At 33.2% G+C, this 18,822-nt stretch overlaps 1 protein-coding gene across 1 annotated transcript in view; it reads right to left on the reverse strand.

Annotated features, from left to right (window-relative positions):
* The window catches only part of LOC115891914 (CKLF-like MARVEL transmembrane domain-containing protein 4), a 38,194-nt gene extending 26,269 nt beyond the window's left edge, over nucleotides 1-11,925 (reverse strand). Inside the window, exon 1 of the mRNA XM_030912514.1 lies at nucleotides 11,618-11,925. Within this exon, the coding sequence (XP_030768374.1) occupies nucleotides 11,618-11,764 (147 nt within the window). The 5' untranslated portion in view covers nucleotides 11,765-11,925. The remainder of the gene's footprint in view (nucleotides 1-11,617) is intronic.
* Nucleotides 11,926-18,822: the final 6,897 nt, after the last annotated feature.

Consider the following 18,822-nt stretch of genomic DNA (forward strand, 5'->3'; position numbering starts at 1 on the left):
TTAACCAAATTTGGCACAAAAATACTGTGGCACCCGAGAATCTGGCCATTAGTTTTTGGTGGGGGGTGGGGGGTTGGTAAGGGGGTATGGGAGGGGGATAAAAATTTAAAAAAATCGTAACTCCAAAATTACAGTAGCTAGCGAAACACGGTTTTCAATTTAAGATTATGAATAATATTTGCAACAAAATTTGTAATAACATCAAAATCAATCAGTTGCAGTTTTTGAGATAATTAAAACTAAAAGAACTGCCTACCAACTTTTTATTAACATTTTTTAGTATGGGCAATTTTTTTTCGTTCTTATGTCCTGATATATGATTTCGATTTAAGAGATATTATTGTATAAAAATATAAAAATTAGAATCCATAAATTTGCCCTTAATAATAAATACTGCCAAGCGATTCCTGGTAATGGTAATGGTCGTTATAAAACGAAAAGTCTTAATATTTGATGAGGCAAACAGCTGGAAATGTTTCTTAAGATGTCAAGGACAAAATATCGATATGGATCTTTAATTTTGCATGGATTTACTGGATGACAGAAGCTATATTTTTTTATTTGACTTTTTTACTTAATGTAGAATTAATATATAATATTTATACCTTTTCTAAGGACACAACAATTCATACAAAACCAATATTATTAAAAATATTACTTTTTTTCTATAGCAACTGTTAAAATTGTCTTATACAGTATCGGACAAAATTAGAGCAACTATAGAAAAATGTGAATTTAACTCCCATCATTTATTTGAATCGGTTTATTTATTTTTGCAATGGAATGTTTTTTTCAACCAAAACATTTCGATTATTTGTTGACTTAAATGTATTCCTTATCGGTAATTTTTTGCATTTTTTCAAATATGTTGATGAAATTCTTGGACAAAATTAGAGCAACTTGATCTTTACGAAGTGTTAGTTTTCTGAGAGTGTTGATATAAGCCATCAACAAGGTTTTTGGCCAAAAAAGATATTGTTTCGAAGAAGTATTGGCCAATTTGGGGGAACCAGAGGTTTCTTCCAGGACCATTCAGCGACGCCTAGTTGAAGCTGGTCTCAAGGCTAGAAGACCTGCTAAGAAACCGTTCTTGTCAAAGAAAAACCAGGATGCGAGACTACTGTTCGCTACCTTTCATCGTCAGTGGACCGCCTGAGATTGGAAAAAGGTGCTGTTCTCAGACGAATCAAAATTTTGCATCTTTGGGAGTGATGGTGCTAGATGGGTATGTCGCGTCGCACATTGGTTCAGATTCAAAAAAATCGACGCATAGGGATCAAGAAAAAAATTTCGAAAATTTCAACAATGATATTATTTTCAACAGATGATGGGTCCGTTTATTCAAATTTATCACGATCCATTTTTCAATCGTAATAAAAAAGCGTACAGGAATGTTGTTTTCGTTAGATTTTGTAGTTTAAATATATCAGTTATTTGCTGATAATGGTTTAGTGTTGCTAATATATTTTGGTTCTTAGGTCAGAGACTTGGAAATAAATTAAATTATAATGGATTTTGAAGACCAAGGTAAGGCACTTTTTAAGAGAATTTTATTAACTTAAATATTTTTTTTATGAAGCTAGTAGTTATCTCAAACATAGCAGAGCGTTTTTTTGAAAAAAATTAAACTTTGAAATTGCGTATCTTTAGAACTCCGCAGATCTCCGCTTCTGTATTTTATAATTTTTAAAAGGTATTATACCAAGTTTAATTTACCACAAGTATCTTACCCCAAGAGACCCCGAGGTAGATGATATATAAATTAGAAGTTTAAATTGACCAGTAGTCTGATTTTTGATCCATGGATAATTTGTTAAATTATTATACTAATAATTGTTGGGTAACTCTGGAGTGGTAAAAGTGTAACTATAGAGACTCACATGTTCCTCCCGTACTCTATTCCATTTATTTTTAGGAACAATAAGCCGCAGATAAATATGTGAGAGGTTTTTGAAAATGGGTTTTAATAATAGGTCAGAAGCGGATATTATTGATGAAATTATTTCATTTTTGTGTAATAATAATATTCCTAACATATTATCGAAAAAAAAGCAAATTGAAAATTTTGTTTTAAAATGGTCAGAAAAGTGGAGGAAATGTAATTATACTTGGAGCAGTTTATTTCCAACAATTGTCTCTGGCTGAATAAAAATTTACTTCAAATGAAGAGAATCAATCTTTTCATGACCCTGGCTCAAGAAGAACTTTTTTTTCAGAATTGTCCAAAAAAAAAAAGAGACCAAAGGTATATATTGCCAAGGAATTAATTTATAATATCTTACAGAAAAAAAAACATGTTTTTTTATCTACATAATGCTGCAAATATTGCAGTATTGCTTTTTAATTAATGGCAAGATTAAAAATCAATTTATTTCTAGAAATTAGAGATTCTACTTACCTCAGGAAGTTCTGGCATATGCTACAGTTTCTAATTTAAGGAAGGAACATAAATATGAGACGGCAAAAGCAGTTCAACTAGGGTTTGAATTTCCAGAGAAAGTAGTCGCCACTAAAAATAGGTGAATATTTACCCGCAGATGGCACTCATATGGCAACAGAATATTATTGTCAATCAGATAGTGAAGAAGAACTAGAATATAGTGGTGGTGAATCATGTCATGAAGAAAATGAGTTTGAAGACTCCATTTAACGCATATTGCAATTTATGTTTTTTTTTTCTTTAATTTAGACCAGATAACCTAATGGGTATTCTTTTTTTGACTAGGTTCGAAGCATTTTTCAAACCTTCTTAAAAACTATAATTTTTGAATAAAATTGATAGAAAATCCCCCTTTTTTAATATTTTTTCGTCATACTATATTGTTATATTATTATAACATAAGCAAAATCAGAATGGAAAAGATGCATATAACGTCCGCCGGACGTTATCATAACGGCCGGCGGCCGTTAAGTTTCTAAGGTAATCGTAACGTCTGTCACCTGCAACAATGACTATTTATTGTCAGTTGGACTTTTCAAAAATTGGGAAAATAGACCATAGCGAGATGTCGCGAGAAATTCCGTTGGAAATACAGGAGGAAGCGGCTGCGGCTACTCAAAATTATACTTCCGACTATAACCAGAGAGAGATATCAGCAGGAATATGACAATTTTTTGAAGTGGCGGCAGGATAGAAGTATAAACAGCGTAAATGAAGCGGTATTGCTGGCTTATGCTAAAAGAATGTCTGAAATGTATTCTCCTACATCACTGTGACAAAGATATCCATGCTGGAAGCTTGCGTTGAGAGTATATGAAAACATCGACATATCAAGGTAAAAAGCCATTATATTCTTCGATATTTAATCATACTCATCTAAATTATATTTGTTCATAGATTTGGTAAACTGTTCATGTTTCTGAGGCGCAAAAACGAAGGTTATTCACCAAAAAAAGCCAAAGTTCTGTCGGAGAATGACATAAATAATTTTCTACTGGATGCCGATGATTCCCATATAACACAGAATATCCGCAGGATATTCATAGAATGTCGGAATGTCCCATTATAAGATCATCTTATAAAGACATCTATAGAATATCCTCCAGATATCCTGAAATCCTGTAGATGTCTCAGAATAGAATATCCTATGGATATCTCTGTCGTATATCTAATGTACATCCAGCTGAGATATCCAAACATGCTCATGATAATAAAATATCCCTAACAATATCGTCTAGATATTTAGAAAATAAATAATGTACTACTTTTTATATTACATAAAATGCAATAAACCATACAGGTAGATATATATTACATGTCAAGGCAAACAAAATATCCTGTTGGTATCTTCTGGATAATCTGGATATTTATGAGCTTAGCCACTCCCAGTAATATAGAGAATTTAAAATCCCCGCGCAAAAAATTTCCCACAAATCAATCTCGACAGTTGTTTGTTTTTGCATCGTATACTATTCAGTTCTTTGATTTAGTGAAATTCGAGGGTGAATTCGGTCGTTTGTTGATATTGAATGGGCTTAAAATTACTGAAACTAAACTGGTTGAGTTTGACTTAGTTTTTTCTTATACTCATAGTTCTAGCCTTGTTCTAGCAGAAATTCTATCCTAACCTCAACTAATGTCGAAAAAACGACGAACGACTCAGGTTTCACAATAAAAAATTTGTGACAAAATTATAGGTGAAAATTTGTTGAAAAGCACTTGTTCTTTATTCCTAAACCCATTTTCATGTTTGATCTATTCAAACAGAAATCCTATTTTTGTGTTTAAATTGTGAGTTTCTTGAATGTGTGGTATTAGAAATTATACCTGTATCCTGTGTGCTAACTTTGATGTAAACTGTTGCTGCTAGACATAAACTGCTAAAAGCCCATAAAGGGTAGTATAATCTGGTATACTCATACGATCGAAAAAAACGGCGTCAGAGGTGGCTTGAAATGAAGATTGCTGTTATTTTGTATGTAAAATTATATGGGGAACGTCATCGATCGTAATTTTCAAGCCAATTGCACGCCGTGCTTTTTTTCGATGGTACAGTATAAATTGAAAGCTCTTAACTCATACAAATAAACTTCTAAATTTTGACGCAAAATTCATTGACATTAATAAAATGTCCAATGAATAACGTCAAAATGTGGCTAAATAAAACTAAATCGAGAACGTTTTTACTACAAACTAAAGATGAAGTAAGTATTGTCAAATCAGAGTCCTCATATAATGTCCTAAAATTCTATAATGCTCCCAACATCATCCTTGTATTATCTTAGAAATATCCCAAATAATCGTAAAAGGCTTGCCTAGGGATGTCTTGAAGATGACTTTTTTTGTCCCATCTGGATATCCCATAAATATCCTCCTCTGGTTTTTGGATATCTCTAAGATATTTACTATATCCTTGGTGGTTATCCTCAAGATATGTATAGGATTGTGTTGTGTTATATGGGTTACACCTGGTTACTCGAAAAAATTGTATTGGTGCTTGGTATTCTTGGAGCTTGTAGGCGCAGCGAGCTTTGGTCACTCACAGTTGATGATTTCGAAGATTCGGAGAAAAATATTCTTGTCTCATTAAGAAATACTAAAAATAAGAAAGATAGGAAATTTCTTATTCCAAAAAACGGCCTTCCGTTTGATGCCTATGGTTTATACAAAAAATACATCAACCTGCGTCCTCGTAACTTTGACAATCCAAAATTTTCATTGGTTACAAAGAAAGGCAAAAGTGTGTTATCGTTGGTATACATACCATCGGGAGCGTACCGCAGAAAATTGCAAAATTTTTGAACTTGGAGAATCCAGAACGTTATACAGGGCATTCATTTCGTAGATCATCAGCAACCATGCTCGCCGAAAATGGTGGTGATTTACTATCGCTAAAAGGAGCTAGGAGGATGATAAGAGTCTTTCAACAGTGGCAGAAACTTACATAGAAAAAATCAGTTTCAAAGAATGAAAATAACAAATCAACTTTTTCATGATAGCTCAAAAAATAATGTGTCTTTAGTGGATACAAATATTTGCCATTCTTCAGTAGCATCATCTTCTTCTATAAAATCTGTAAAATTCCCTGGGAAGGATTACACAGATTTCTAAGAACAACAAGTGCACTTTTTAATTTCCATGTTCATTATCATGAAAAATGAATTTTAGTATAAGACATTATGTATTTTTTATCCTTACTTGTGTTATTGTTCAATAAAATTTGTTATTAAATAGTAGTGTTTATTGCTCTAAAAAATCTGCAGTATGACGAAAATCTAGAACGCAACACGGCCGATAACAAATAACGGCCTTGGCTGCTTATGATCCTCGGCTATCGCCTCGGATCACAAACTTTAGCCCGGCCGTTATTTGTTGTTTATCGGCCTTATTACGTTAATAACTATTATACTAAACAAACTTAGTCTGAAATATATTTTGTTTATTCCTTGGACTATCTTTGTCATGTTAATAAATCCGCCATTAAACCTAATAAGTCTAGAATTTGTAATAAAATTAAAAATATCCTATGCGCCACTTTTCGGCAATCTGAACCACTGTGCGTCGTCCAGAAGGCAACAAACGTCCTACACCCAAAATACGTAAATCCCGCCTTTTTGATACTTAAATTTAGTTTGTATTCTTAATAGCATGGAAAAAAAGAAAAGTTGCTTTAATTTTGTCGCAGTAAAGAAATAGAATTATTGGAATTTATTATTTTTTTAAAGAAAAAATAGGAAATAAAGATTTGTTAGTATTTTCTTGTTTCATTTGTAAATCGTGTTTTAGGGTAGTAGTTTCAAATTCATATTACAAAATAATTTGCCTTAAGTGGAAAAAATCATAAAGTTGCTCTAATTTTGTCCGATACTGTATCTATCAAAAATTGTAGATAAAATAGTACTTTAACCGCAACGGTAAATTAAATGATACTTTAACAGCGAGGATAGGTTAAAAACTTTATTTCTTCTCGCACGTTTTTTAATTGCTTCCATTTTTGAAAATTTTTGTATTCCTTTTCATCAGTTATTCGGGATTTAAATGGAAGCAGTTTGGATATGGCGTTTGTCGCTTTAGCCTGAATATCTGTTGGTAATTTACTTATTTCGTTTTGAGCCATTTCTGGCTCCAATTCAATCAGCAATCGACACGAAAGAGAATTAAAAAATATTGACTCAAAACTGACAACTAAAGAGACAGCTTTATTTATTTGTCAAATTACATAGAAACCAACGCCAACCCAGCACAATATTTTTTCTACTCGTAATAAATTCCTTGAAATAATAATTTCTGAATAATTTTTAAAACGTAACTCGCTATATATGGAAAAAAATATTGTTTTATACACGACGATGAAATTGCATTATCGTTACCTGAAATTAATTCACTGGTGATTTCATCCCTTGTGAATTAATCTTTACGGTCGACGATAAAATACCATTTTATCGTCTTGTATAAAAAATAACTATTTTTTAAACAAAGTTATATTTTTTCGCATTAAACCATAAAGAAAACCTAAAAAAGAATTAATATTTTTCTATGTAGTAAACATAGACAAGTTTAGGACTACTAAACTAGGAAAGGAATCTTGGGGAGAAAATTGCAAACAGGGTTGTATACTTTGACCGTTACTCTTTGACGTCATTCTGAATGTAGCACTAAACAGAGCATTTAAAGAGCCACTAGAGAAAGATATAGAGGAAATAATTTTGTTGAACTCTAGGTCAATGCAGCTATTCAATAGCAATGTAAAATCTATTTTGTTTTATGGATGCGAAACATGGAAGGGTACGCGTGGTCTCATAGGTAGCTTTTAGGCAAATTTGTTAACAAGTGTCTTCGAAGAATTTTCTAGCCCAATCAAATTCAAACAGGAACATCACAAAATCAAACAGGTAGATATCGAGATTAAGAAAAGATAATGGATGTGGATTGGGCACAGTTTGCGCAGACCTCACAGAGATATCGCAAAACTGGCACTTGAATGGAATCCACAGGGAAGACGTGACAGGGGAAGACCAAGGAATACCCGGAGAAGAACAATAACCTCTGAAGCCCAAGAGATTGGGAAAACATCGGGAGATATCAAGCAGATAACTCAGAATGGGATCAGATGGAAGCATCTCTTAGAAGTCCTATGTCCTACAAAGAAATGACTAAGTAATATAGGTTTATGTACAATATATGTCAACAAAGCAATAACTATTTTAAAACTATTTATTTAGGTTTCTGCAGTTACAAATAATTTTAATTTGTATTAGATATAATGTAGTGTAGGTAGGTACCTTATATGTTTTTGCCATGTACCTAGGTACCTACTAATGAATACCTTAAAGGAATGTCTTGTAATCTAAATATATATGGCTTGCCTAACACTATTAAACTGGTTTCAAACAACAAAAATATAGAACAAATACCTTTTCAGACCACTGAAATAGAAATCCATTCATATTGTATCATAATATAATCCTATAGAAAAGTTATTCAGTGATATATTAAAATAGGTTTGTCTAAAAAATAACTTTTCAAAAAAATAAATTCGGTCCTGCATAAAGAACACACATATGGTTCTGCTACTGGAACCACCGTTAGAGTTAATGACAGTATACCAACTCATGGCACACTAGATTTACAGTTTTGATTTTAATTAACTCTTTCATCAAAGCGTTTGTGGCATTAAATTGATTTTTTTTAATATCAAACAAAACCCAAGATGCATGTAATAACATTCTTTAAAGATACAGTCTCATAGACATAAGTAAACGAAGAATAGATGGAGAAAATATTTTTTGATACAACGTCACGGTTTCGTTAACGTCTCACAATGTTGTCACATTTAACAAAATTTGCCAATTGAATAAACAACCCAACATACACAAGCAAAATGTAAAGAAACCGTTTGTTTATTAACAGCGTTTCATTTGACCACAGACTTGATGTAATTCTTGTTTTAAGATTTGTCAAAGTCAAAAGAACTGCATAAATACAAATAGTTGCCAGACAAATAGTGTGGACAAACCCCTTCCCATGCGAACGGACAGCAACATTAAAATTTATAAGACCTGCATCAGACCTCAGACCAATAATGACATATGACATAGAAATCCGAGAGAAAACAAACAAGACCAAAAGCATGTTAAGAGTCGCTGAAATGAAGAACCTAAGAACCATAATAGGGAAGACTAGAAGAGACAGAATTAGAAACCCAACTATCAGACAACAATGTGGAATATAGGACGTAGTGAGATGGGGTAGGCAAAAAAAAAGACAATACCTACTACCACGCATAGCTCGTGAAGGGAAACCCATGGGTAAGATACAGCCGGGAAGACCTCTAAAAAGATGGAATGATAGTTGGCAGTCCATCCCCCAAGAACTTGTACAGAGGCAACCTTACAACTAACAGATCGACTATATCTCAAATAAGTAGAAGAAGAAGAAGATAAATACAAATTAGGTAAATGACATGAAATAAAATAAATTATCTATAGAAAAATTAAACAGAACGCTATGTATAGTATAGTAATAATGTACCTTACATCAAAGATATCTCTGCTTAACTAGTTGTAGAATAATTAAAATTTTACTGTTTTACTGCATTTTCATTATGATTACTTTCTTTTTGTCAATTTTGTTGCTCTGTCAACAGAGCATGTAGCAAAACAAAGGAACGCCGACTTTTACTCTTTTTTCCACTAAATAATTTTGTCGTTCTTTTGTTATATTTAATGAAGTATCAAAAAAGAAGAAAGTTTCATATAGTTCAAATTGTACCATACGACCGAAAAAAAAACGACGTCAAAGACGGTTGCGGAATGACAATCGACGATAATTTTGGCGAGGTCAAGCCCTGGACGTCATTTACTTAGCCCGCACTCTTCTTTCTTTTTTAATGGCGCTTACAGCCAGCTGGCCGTTGTAATTTGTTTTTATTTTATTTTTTTGAAATAGATTCGTGTTGATTAATCTGTCTCTAATTAGTATTAATTTCTGACAAGTTTTATGTAAATTTTTAGTAAATAAAAAAATAAAGCTTTATGGTACAAAAGCCAAAATAGCTTCATCGACTAAGCATTTAAAAACAAACAAAAGCAAAAAAAATATACAAATAATAAAAAATATCATACAATACAAATCATACAATTCAAAAAAAAAATACGTCCAATATAAATACATACATGTGCAGAGCACACAGTGTGTTTTTCAAAAATGTGCATTTTTAACAAATAGCTGTAACTTTTTTGCTATGGAAAATTTTGTATTTTTATGAAAACACTTCCAAAGCACCTTTTTACGTAGAATTTAATGGTTTAAGTATAATTTTTTTAAAATTAATAATTTAAGAGTTATCAACAGAAAAATTGATTTTTTATTTGGGACACCCTCTATAATTTTAATTAAATGAAAGAATTTAAAATTACCTTTCCAAAATATAGCACACTTGATGTTTGTTATAATCCTTCAATCTGAATTTAATGGAACTCCAGAAAACATATTTTTCCAACGAGACGACGCACCGCTGAACGCTGAAGTTATCAGCAAATTTTGCAGCGATCTGAATAATTGGATAGGTAACCAAGATCCCAGCCGTTGGCCGTCGAGGCCGCCTGACTTAGTGCCCATATATCTAATCCTATGGATATATTTGCGGAAGAATAAAGGTTCCTTATTCTTCCGTATAATCTAGACAAGAATTAAAAATACTTGGCAGTTATGAGAGGGTATCTTTCACCCCTACTGAGTTAATGAATTCCGCGAGAAATTTTCAAAAACTGTCCCGTCTGTCCATAACAGAAGAGGGTCGATATGTCGAACACCTGTAGTAAAATCTGATGTCTTGGTTTGCTACCGTATGATCGAGAAAAAACGGCGTCCAGTTGGCTGGGAAATGAAGATCGCTGTCATTTTATATGTAAATTTATATGGGAAATCTCATCGATCGTCATTTCCCAGCCAACTGGACGCCGTTTTTTTTCGATCATACGGTATTTATTTTTATCGTTAATAGATATAGTTTAAATGTGTTGATGTTGGTTAAATATATTTTAAATTGTTATAAAATTCTGCATCTCTCATAGCAAATATTATTTTCGTTTTAATTGATGCTCACAGCTAGAATTTTTTTGCATTACAGCCGCTGCCGTTCAAAGCCTACTTAATTAAAGGGGGAGAATTTTTATATACTCTATATCTCTAAGAGGAATCGAGCAAAATATCAAGTGTCTTATATTTTTGGAAAGGTAATTTTAAATTATTTTCAATAAATTAAAAATATACAGAATTGTCCCATGGATCCAAATCCTATGGATATATTTTGCGGAAGAATAGCAGTTCCTCTTTATTTTTCCCGTATAATTTAGACAAGGATTAGAAATAATTAGCAGTTAGTGAGAGTATATCTCTTCGTCACCCCTCACTGAGTTAATGAATTCCGCGAGAAATGTCCAAAAACTGCCCTGCTGTCTGTCCATAATATGAAGATTTGTCAACACCTGTGCGAAACTCAATCCGGTAGCAGATTATCCCTATGCTCTATTCACCATTATGTTTTTGACAAAAATTGAGCTCCAGACACCGATATCTGTTTTTGTCTATCTCTTATAGAAAAGGGTGTTTCCGTTTAAAAGCGTCGAATTTGGCCCACCCTGTACAGTATTGAGCCTTTAACTAGTTCTGAGCTCGGGGTTGGCAGATAAAGATTGTACTCCGCCATTCCTAAGTAGATAGTTGTGGGGTGGCCTTTCGGGAATAGCAGATATGTGCTTGCGGATTATGCAAACGTCTAGAGATTGACATCGTTAAAATTATCAACGAATGCTAATCCCCAGCCGTCTTTGCCGCCGTTTTTTTTTCGATTATATGGTATTTTAGTCGATTTTTAAATAAAAATGGTGTTCCAGCAGCAAAATAAAACACTAATTCACCACAATACACAAAAACACTTTACTTTTCTCCAATCACCTGCTGTTGATGCTAACGTGGTTAGCGAAACGCAAAACCTTTTTGGTGTATTGTGGTAAATTAGTGTCTTATTTTGCGAAAAATCTTGAATTTTTCTCGGTAAAATCACGAATTCCATCACACTACGTACATATGTTACGTACACGCTTAACCTTCACCTGTTACGAGTACCCAGTACCCACACCAAACATGGTACCCGCTTATATACGCGCTACTTACAAACTCCGCTATTTTCAACAATCCGGGCGTCGTCTTAAAGTAGTCGATGTTGATCTTAATCCAAGCCAGGGGTTGATCGGCCCCCTTGTTGGGGGCTGCGTTGTTATTTGGGGCTTCCTGCACCGTTACCACTGTCTCCGTCATCATTTAAAGCGAAAAAAAACTTTTTTTTCTCTACCGTAAAAACACCTGTTGTTTTAGATGCCAGTGGCGCGCGTATACTATCGATAATTTGCAGGAAAAATACTACTGCGGTGAACGTACGGTTAGGATAGCGCGGAGCGACTAGCAGGAAGGTGCGAGCGGAGATCTGATGGGGGGACACTTTTAACACAAACGCAGTTACCGCTTTGCCCACTATATACCTATATCTAGCGCTCTTTTTAGCCAATCTGTTGATGGTGTTTGGTGTGGAGACACTTTGTCGTGAATGACGAGACACGTCGAGAATGGCAAAAATAATTGATTATTAAGGACCCAGTCCAGGACAGTTTTCTCGTTACAATTCGGTTTTAGTATATTCTTTTGATGATAATAATGTTATTTAATAATGAATTTATATCCTCCAATTCAAGAATCATACTTCTTCAGCTAATGGTAAACTGATGATGGACATATGCCATCCAGTTGAAAAGGACCCAGTCCAGGAGAATTTTCTCGTTATAATTCGGTTTTAGTATATTCTTTTGATGATAATAATGTTATTTAATAATGAATTTATACCCTCCAATCCAAGAATCATACTTCTTCAGCTAATGGTAAGCTGCTGATGGACATATGCCATCCAGTACAAAAGGACCCAGTCCAGCACAGTTTTATCGTTATAATTAGTATATTTTTTTGATGATAATAATGCTATTTAAAAATTAATTTATACCCTCCAATCCCAGAATCACATTTCTTCAGCTAATGGTAAACTGCTGATGGACATATGCCATCCAGTTCAAAAGGACCCAGTCCAGGAGAGTTTTCTCATTATAATTCGGTTTTAGTATATTCTTTTGATGATAATAATGTTATTTAATAATGAATTTATACCCTCCAATCCAAGAATCATACTTCTTCAGCTAATGGTAAACTGCTGATGGACATATGTCAGCCAGTTCAAAAGGACCCAGTCCAGGAGAGTTTTCTCATTATAATTCGGTTTTAGTATATTCTTTTGATGATAATAATGTTATTTAGTAATGAATTTTTACCCTCCAATCCAAGAATCATACTTCTTCAGCTAATAGTAAACTGCTGATCGACATATGCCATCCAGTTCAAAAAGACCCAGTCCAAGACAGATTTCTCGTTACATTTCGGTTTCAGTTTATTCTTTTGATGATAATAATATTACTTAATAATGAATTTTTACCCTCCAATCCAAGAATCATACTTCTTCAGCTGATGGACATATGTCCAGCCATCAAAAAAAGACCTAGTCCAAGACAAAGTTTTCTCGTTACATTTCGGTTTTAGTTTATTCTTTGATGATAATAATGTTACTTAATAATGAATTTTACCCTCTAATCCAAGAATCATACTTCTTCAGCTAATGGTAAACTACTGATGGACACATACCATCGAGTTCAAAAAGACCCAGTCGAAGATTAAAGTTTTTCTCCATTACATTTCGGTTTTAGCTTATTTTTTGATGATACTAATGTTATTTAATAAATATTTATACCTCCAATCCAAGCACTGCTACTTACTTTCAGCTAATAAAGTAAACTGCTGATCGACATATGCCATCCAGTTGGAAAGGAGCCAGTCCAGGAGAGATTTCTTCGTTATAATCTGGTTTTAGTATATTCTTTTGATGATAATAATGTTATTTAATAAATGAATTTATACCCTCCAATCCAAGAATCATAATTCTTCAGCTATCGAACTCATTGATGGACATGCCATCCAGCCTCAAAAAAGGACCCAGTCCAGGAGAGTTTTCTCATTATACATCTGGGTTTTAGTATATTCTTTTGATGATAATAATGCTTATTTAATAATGAATTTATACCCTCCAATCCAAGAATCATACTTCTTCAGCTAATGGTAAACTGCTTTGGACATATGCTATCCAGTTCAAAAGGACCCAGTCCAGAGAGTTTTCCTATTATAAATTCGTTTTAGTATATTCTTTGATGATAATAATGTTATTTAATAATGAATTTATACCCTCCAATCCAAGAATCATACTTCTTCAGCTAATGGTAAACTGCTGATGGACATATGTCAGCTAGTTCAAAAGGACCCATCTATAGAGAGTTTTCTTCTCATTATAATTCGGTTTTAGTATATTCTTTTGATGATAATAATGTTACTTAATAATGAATTTTTACCCTCCAATCCAAGAATCATACTTCTTCAGCTAATGGTAAACTGCTGATGGACATATGCCATCCAGTTCAAAAAGACCCAGTCCAAGACAGTTTTCTCGTTACATTTCGGTTTTAGTTTATTCTTTTGATGATAATAATGTTACTTAATAATGAATTTTTACCCTCCAATCCAAGAATCATACTTCTTCAGCTGATGGACATATGCCATCCAGTTCAAAAAGACCCAGTCCAAGACAGTTTTCTCGTTACATTTCGGTTTTAGTTTATTCTTTTGATGATAATAATGTTACTTAATAATGAATTTTTACCCTCCAATCCAAGAATCATACTTCTTCAGCTAATGGTAAACTGCTGATGGACATATATGCCAACAGAGTTCAAAAGACCCAGTCAGAAGACTAAAGCCTCTAGTTACATTTCATTTTGAAGCCATTCTGTTGATACTAATGTTATTTAATAATGAGTTTATACCCTCCAATCCAAGAATCATACTTCTTCAGCTAATAGTAAACTGCTTTGATCGACATATGCCATCCAGTTCAAAAAGACCCAGTCCAAGATAGTTTCTCTCTCAAGCCACATTTCACTAGCTTTATTCTTTTTGATGATAATAATATTACTTAATAATGAATTTTACCCTCCAATCCAAGAATCATAATTCTTCAGCTGACATTTGGACACATGCCCTCCAGTTCAAAAAGACCCAGTCCAAGACAGTTTCTCTGTTACATTTCGGTTTAGTTTTGTTCTTTTGATGATACTAATGTTTCATTTAATAATGAGTTTAAGACCCCCAATCCAAGAATCATACTTCTTCAGCTAATGGTAAACTGCTGATGGACATATGCCATCCAGTTCTAAAAAGCCCAGTCCAAGACAGTTTTCTCGTTACATTTCGGTTTTAGTTTATTTTTTTGATGATAATAATGTTACTTAATAATGAATTTTTACCCTCCAATTCAAGAATCATACTTCTTCAGCTAATGGTAAACTGCTGATGGACATATGCCATCCAGTTCAAAAGGACCCAGTCCAGGAAAGTTTTCTCATTATATTTCGATGTTAATATATTCTTTTGGTGATAATAATGTTATTTAATAATTAATTTAAACCCTCCAACTCAAGAATCATACTTCTTCAGCTTATGGTAAACTGCTGATGGACATGTGGCGTCCAGTTCAAAAGGATCCAGCCCAGGGAAGTTTTCTCATTATATTTCGGTGTTAATATATTCTTTTGGTGATTATAATGTTATTTAATAATGAATTTAAACCCTCCAACTCAAGAATCATACTTCTTCAGCTTATGGTAAACTGCTGATGGACATATGCCATTCAGTTCAAAAAGACCCAGTCCAAGACAGTTTTTCTCGTTACAATCTTTAGGACTTAGTATATTCTTTGATGATAATAATGTTATTTAATAATGAATTTCTAGTACCTCCAAACAAGAATCATATTCTTCAGCTAATGGTAAACTGCTGATGGACATATGCTATCAGCTTAAAAGGTATGGACCAGTCCAGGACAGTTTTCTAGTTACAATTGGTTTTAGTTCTATTCTTTTTTGATGATAATATTTATGTGAATTTATACCTCGCAATCCAAGAATCATACTTCTTCAACATTAAGCTTGCTGATGGACATATGCCATCAGTTCAAAGGGCCAGTCCGACTGGTTTCTCGTTACATTTCGGTTTTGGTTTATTCTTTTGATGTTAATATTTTGCGCTTGCACTTATGTGATTTTTACCCTCCAAACCCAAGAATCATACTCTCTTCCATGGTGATGGACATATGCCATCCAGTTCAAAAAAAAGACCCAGTCCAGGAGAGTTTTCACTGCCATAACTGATTTTAGTTTATTCTGTTTTGATGATAATAATGTTATTTAATAATGAATTTTACCTCCAATCCAGAATCATACTTCTTCAGCTAATGTAAACTGCTGATGGACATATGCCATCCAGTTCAAAAAAGACCCAGTCCAAGACAGTTTCTCAGTTACATTTCGTTTTAGTTTATTTCTTTGATGATACACAAAATTGCCAATAATGAATTTTTACCCTCCAACTCAAGAATCATACTTCTCAAGTTGATGGACATATGTCCAGTTCAAAAAAGACTCCAGTCCTATTAGTTTTTCTCAAGTTATATTTCAGGGGTTTACAGTTTATTCTTTGATGAGTAATAATGTTACTTTAATAATGAATTTTACCCTCAATCTAAGAATCATACTTCTTCAGCTGATGGTAAACTGCTGATGGACATATCCAGTTCAAAAGACCCAGTCCAAGACAGCTTTCTCGTTACATTTCGGTTTTAGTTTATTCTTTTGATGATAATAATGTTACTTAATAATGAATTTTTACCCTCCAATCCAAGAATCATACTTCTTCAGCTAATGGTAAACTGCTGATGGACATATGCCATCCAGTTCAAAAAGACCCAATCCAAGACAGTTTTCTCGTTACATTTCGGTTTTAGTTTATTCTTTTGATGATACTAATGTTATTTAATAATGAGTTTATACCCTCCAATCCAAGAATCATACTTCTTCAGCTAATGGTAAACTGCTGATGGACATATGCCATCCAGTTGAAAAGGGCCCAGTCCAGGAGAGTTTTCTCGTTATAATTCGGTTTTAGTATATTCTTTTGATGATAATAATGTTATTTAATAATGAATTTATATTGAAATGAATTTAGGTTGTTTCTTAACTTAAATTTTGTTTTTTTCGTTTACATTTTTTTGGGGAAAATATGGGTTCAACTTTAGTAGATGAATGAAACAAAATCTTTTCAAAAGATATCAACTTCTTCGGGTATGTCGCCAATACCGCGCCTAATAAGGAGTAATAAGGATTTTTAGGAATATCTTTGTAACTCTGCAACTAGACAGAACGATGACCTGTATGTGTGTTATTACTAAATAAAATTTTACGAAACAATAATAAAGTCAGATTATACAGATTCCAACGCGGCAGTCGCTTAATTTTTAGTCAAATAAGTCAGCTTTTTAAAAGTGCTTCTATTGTAAAAACTAAGGATGCAGTTGAACATATCGTTAGATTTTTCTTTAAATGGGTAGATCGGTAGCTTACAGACGAAACCGGTAGACCTGGCAACTCTGTGATGAACTGACGGGAGACGGAATAGCGAATTGCGGAGGCGCGGGAAGGGAAATAAAATAATGGCGATAAATAAAGGGCAGAGGATGGGTATCATGAATGGATGGGAGGTGGCGGAATTTCCGAAATTTTTATCTTATTGGAGTTTGTCTAAGTAGACAGTCGTAGTGGAATTGGAAACGGGGAAGTTGTTGTCCATCTCTGTTTAAGCATAGCCTTTTTATAGGCGTTTCATTCCAATGCATGTAATGCCTATGCCTAGAGATCCATTGCCGGGCCTGTATATTCTAGGAGCTACAGATGCCCGACGCACTATTGCCGGACCCTGTATATTTTTTTAATAATATTAGGATAAATAAAACACACGTTCACAATTATCAGGAATTTTATTTTAATTCTAGATTATCATGCACATATACTTATTCGGTAAGTTTTGATAAAAAAGAGCTTTTACAACCCTTTTTTCCTATCGATAATAATTCAAATCTACCCTGTTTTTTAAGAATACTTGATTTTTTTTTCAATTGAAAAAGTTAAAATTCAAATTAATTCAATACAATGAAACCCAAAAAAGGAATATTTTATGATACATTGTGCGATCGAAGATATAAAATAGAGGATACCACATTTAATTCGTTTGAAATCATTTTATAATAATAGATTAACTATATACTAGACAAAATAACGATAATGTAATTAATAAATGAGAAATACAGTAATTTGATAATGAACAATCTGAATTTAAATGAAACAAATTATATAAAATATATACGAATATAAAAGTCTTATTTAAGCTTAAAAGTTACTAAGCTCGTTCAATATTCTCCGCGAACATCAAAAAATCTTATAAATACTGCGTTATCTACTTATCGTAATAGTCTAAGATCTAGCAACGTTTTCGAGAAAGTATTTTAAGGCGTCTGGCTCTTTGATCTATCTTTTACTCTCTGGAACAGCCTGCGGCCCGTCTGGCTGCCGATACCCGTTGCGTTCACTACTGCGCATCGGAAGAAGATCCTATATATTTTTTTTAATTTTAGTCCTATAAATTATAGTATTGAAAATAAATCGAACATGTCTCCATAGCGCAGTGCGTAGAGTTTCCGACCAGGAACCGAGGATTCAGAGTTCGAATCCGGGTCAGGGCAACGACTTTTTTATTTTATTTTCGTTTATATTCTGACAGTAAAGTATTAAATAATTGTAGTGATTCAAAAAAAAACAAAGATTTAATACTTTACTATCAGAATATAAACGAAAATAAAATAAAAAAGTCATGTTAGATTTATATTCAAACTAGAATTTAAAGGACTAATAAAAGTATAGGATCTTCTTTCAATGCGCAGTAGGGAACGTAACGTTTAGCGGGCCGCATGCTGTTCTAGAGAGCATAGTAAAAGATATATCAAAGAGCCAGACGTCTTAAAATACTTGTTTTTCCGACGTTGCTAGCTCTCGTACTATAGTTATTTAATAATAATAAAACTCTACTTCTACAAGTCTCCAAAAAAATATATATAAATGCAGGACAAAAAAAATAATTTATAGAATAATCACCTTTCAATAATTGCCACAATTTGCTGAATCAATGACAGCACACAAATTTGATGTTACTTTTAACATGAGCCACTCAGTATATTAACCTTCCAGTACTCGTATTTTAATACCCCAAACTATTGTTTGACATAGGCGAGGGAATGTCAAAATTATAAGCCGTGATCTCTATACCAAATAAACCTTTATTTGCGTAAT

This window comes from Sitophilus oryzae, unplaced genomic scaffold (genome assembly GCF_002938485.1).
Source record: "Sitophilus oryzae breed Bouriz unplaced genomic scaffold, Soryzae_2.0 scaffold_119_pilon_pilon, whole genome shotgun sequence".
In the NCBI taxonomy this organism is placed as follows: domain Eukaryota; kingdom Metazoa; phylum Arthropoda; class Insecta; order Coleoptera; family Curculionidae; genus Sitophilus; species Sitophilus oryzae.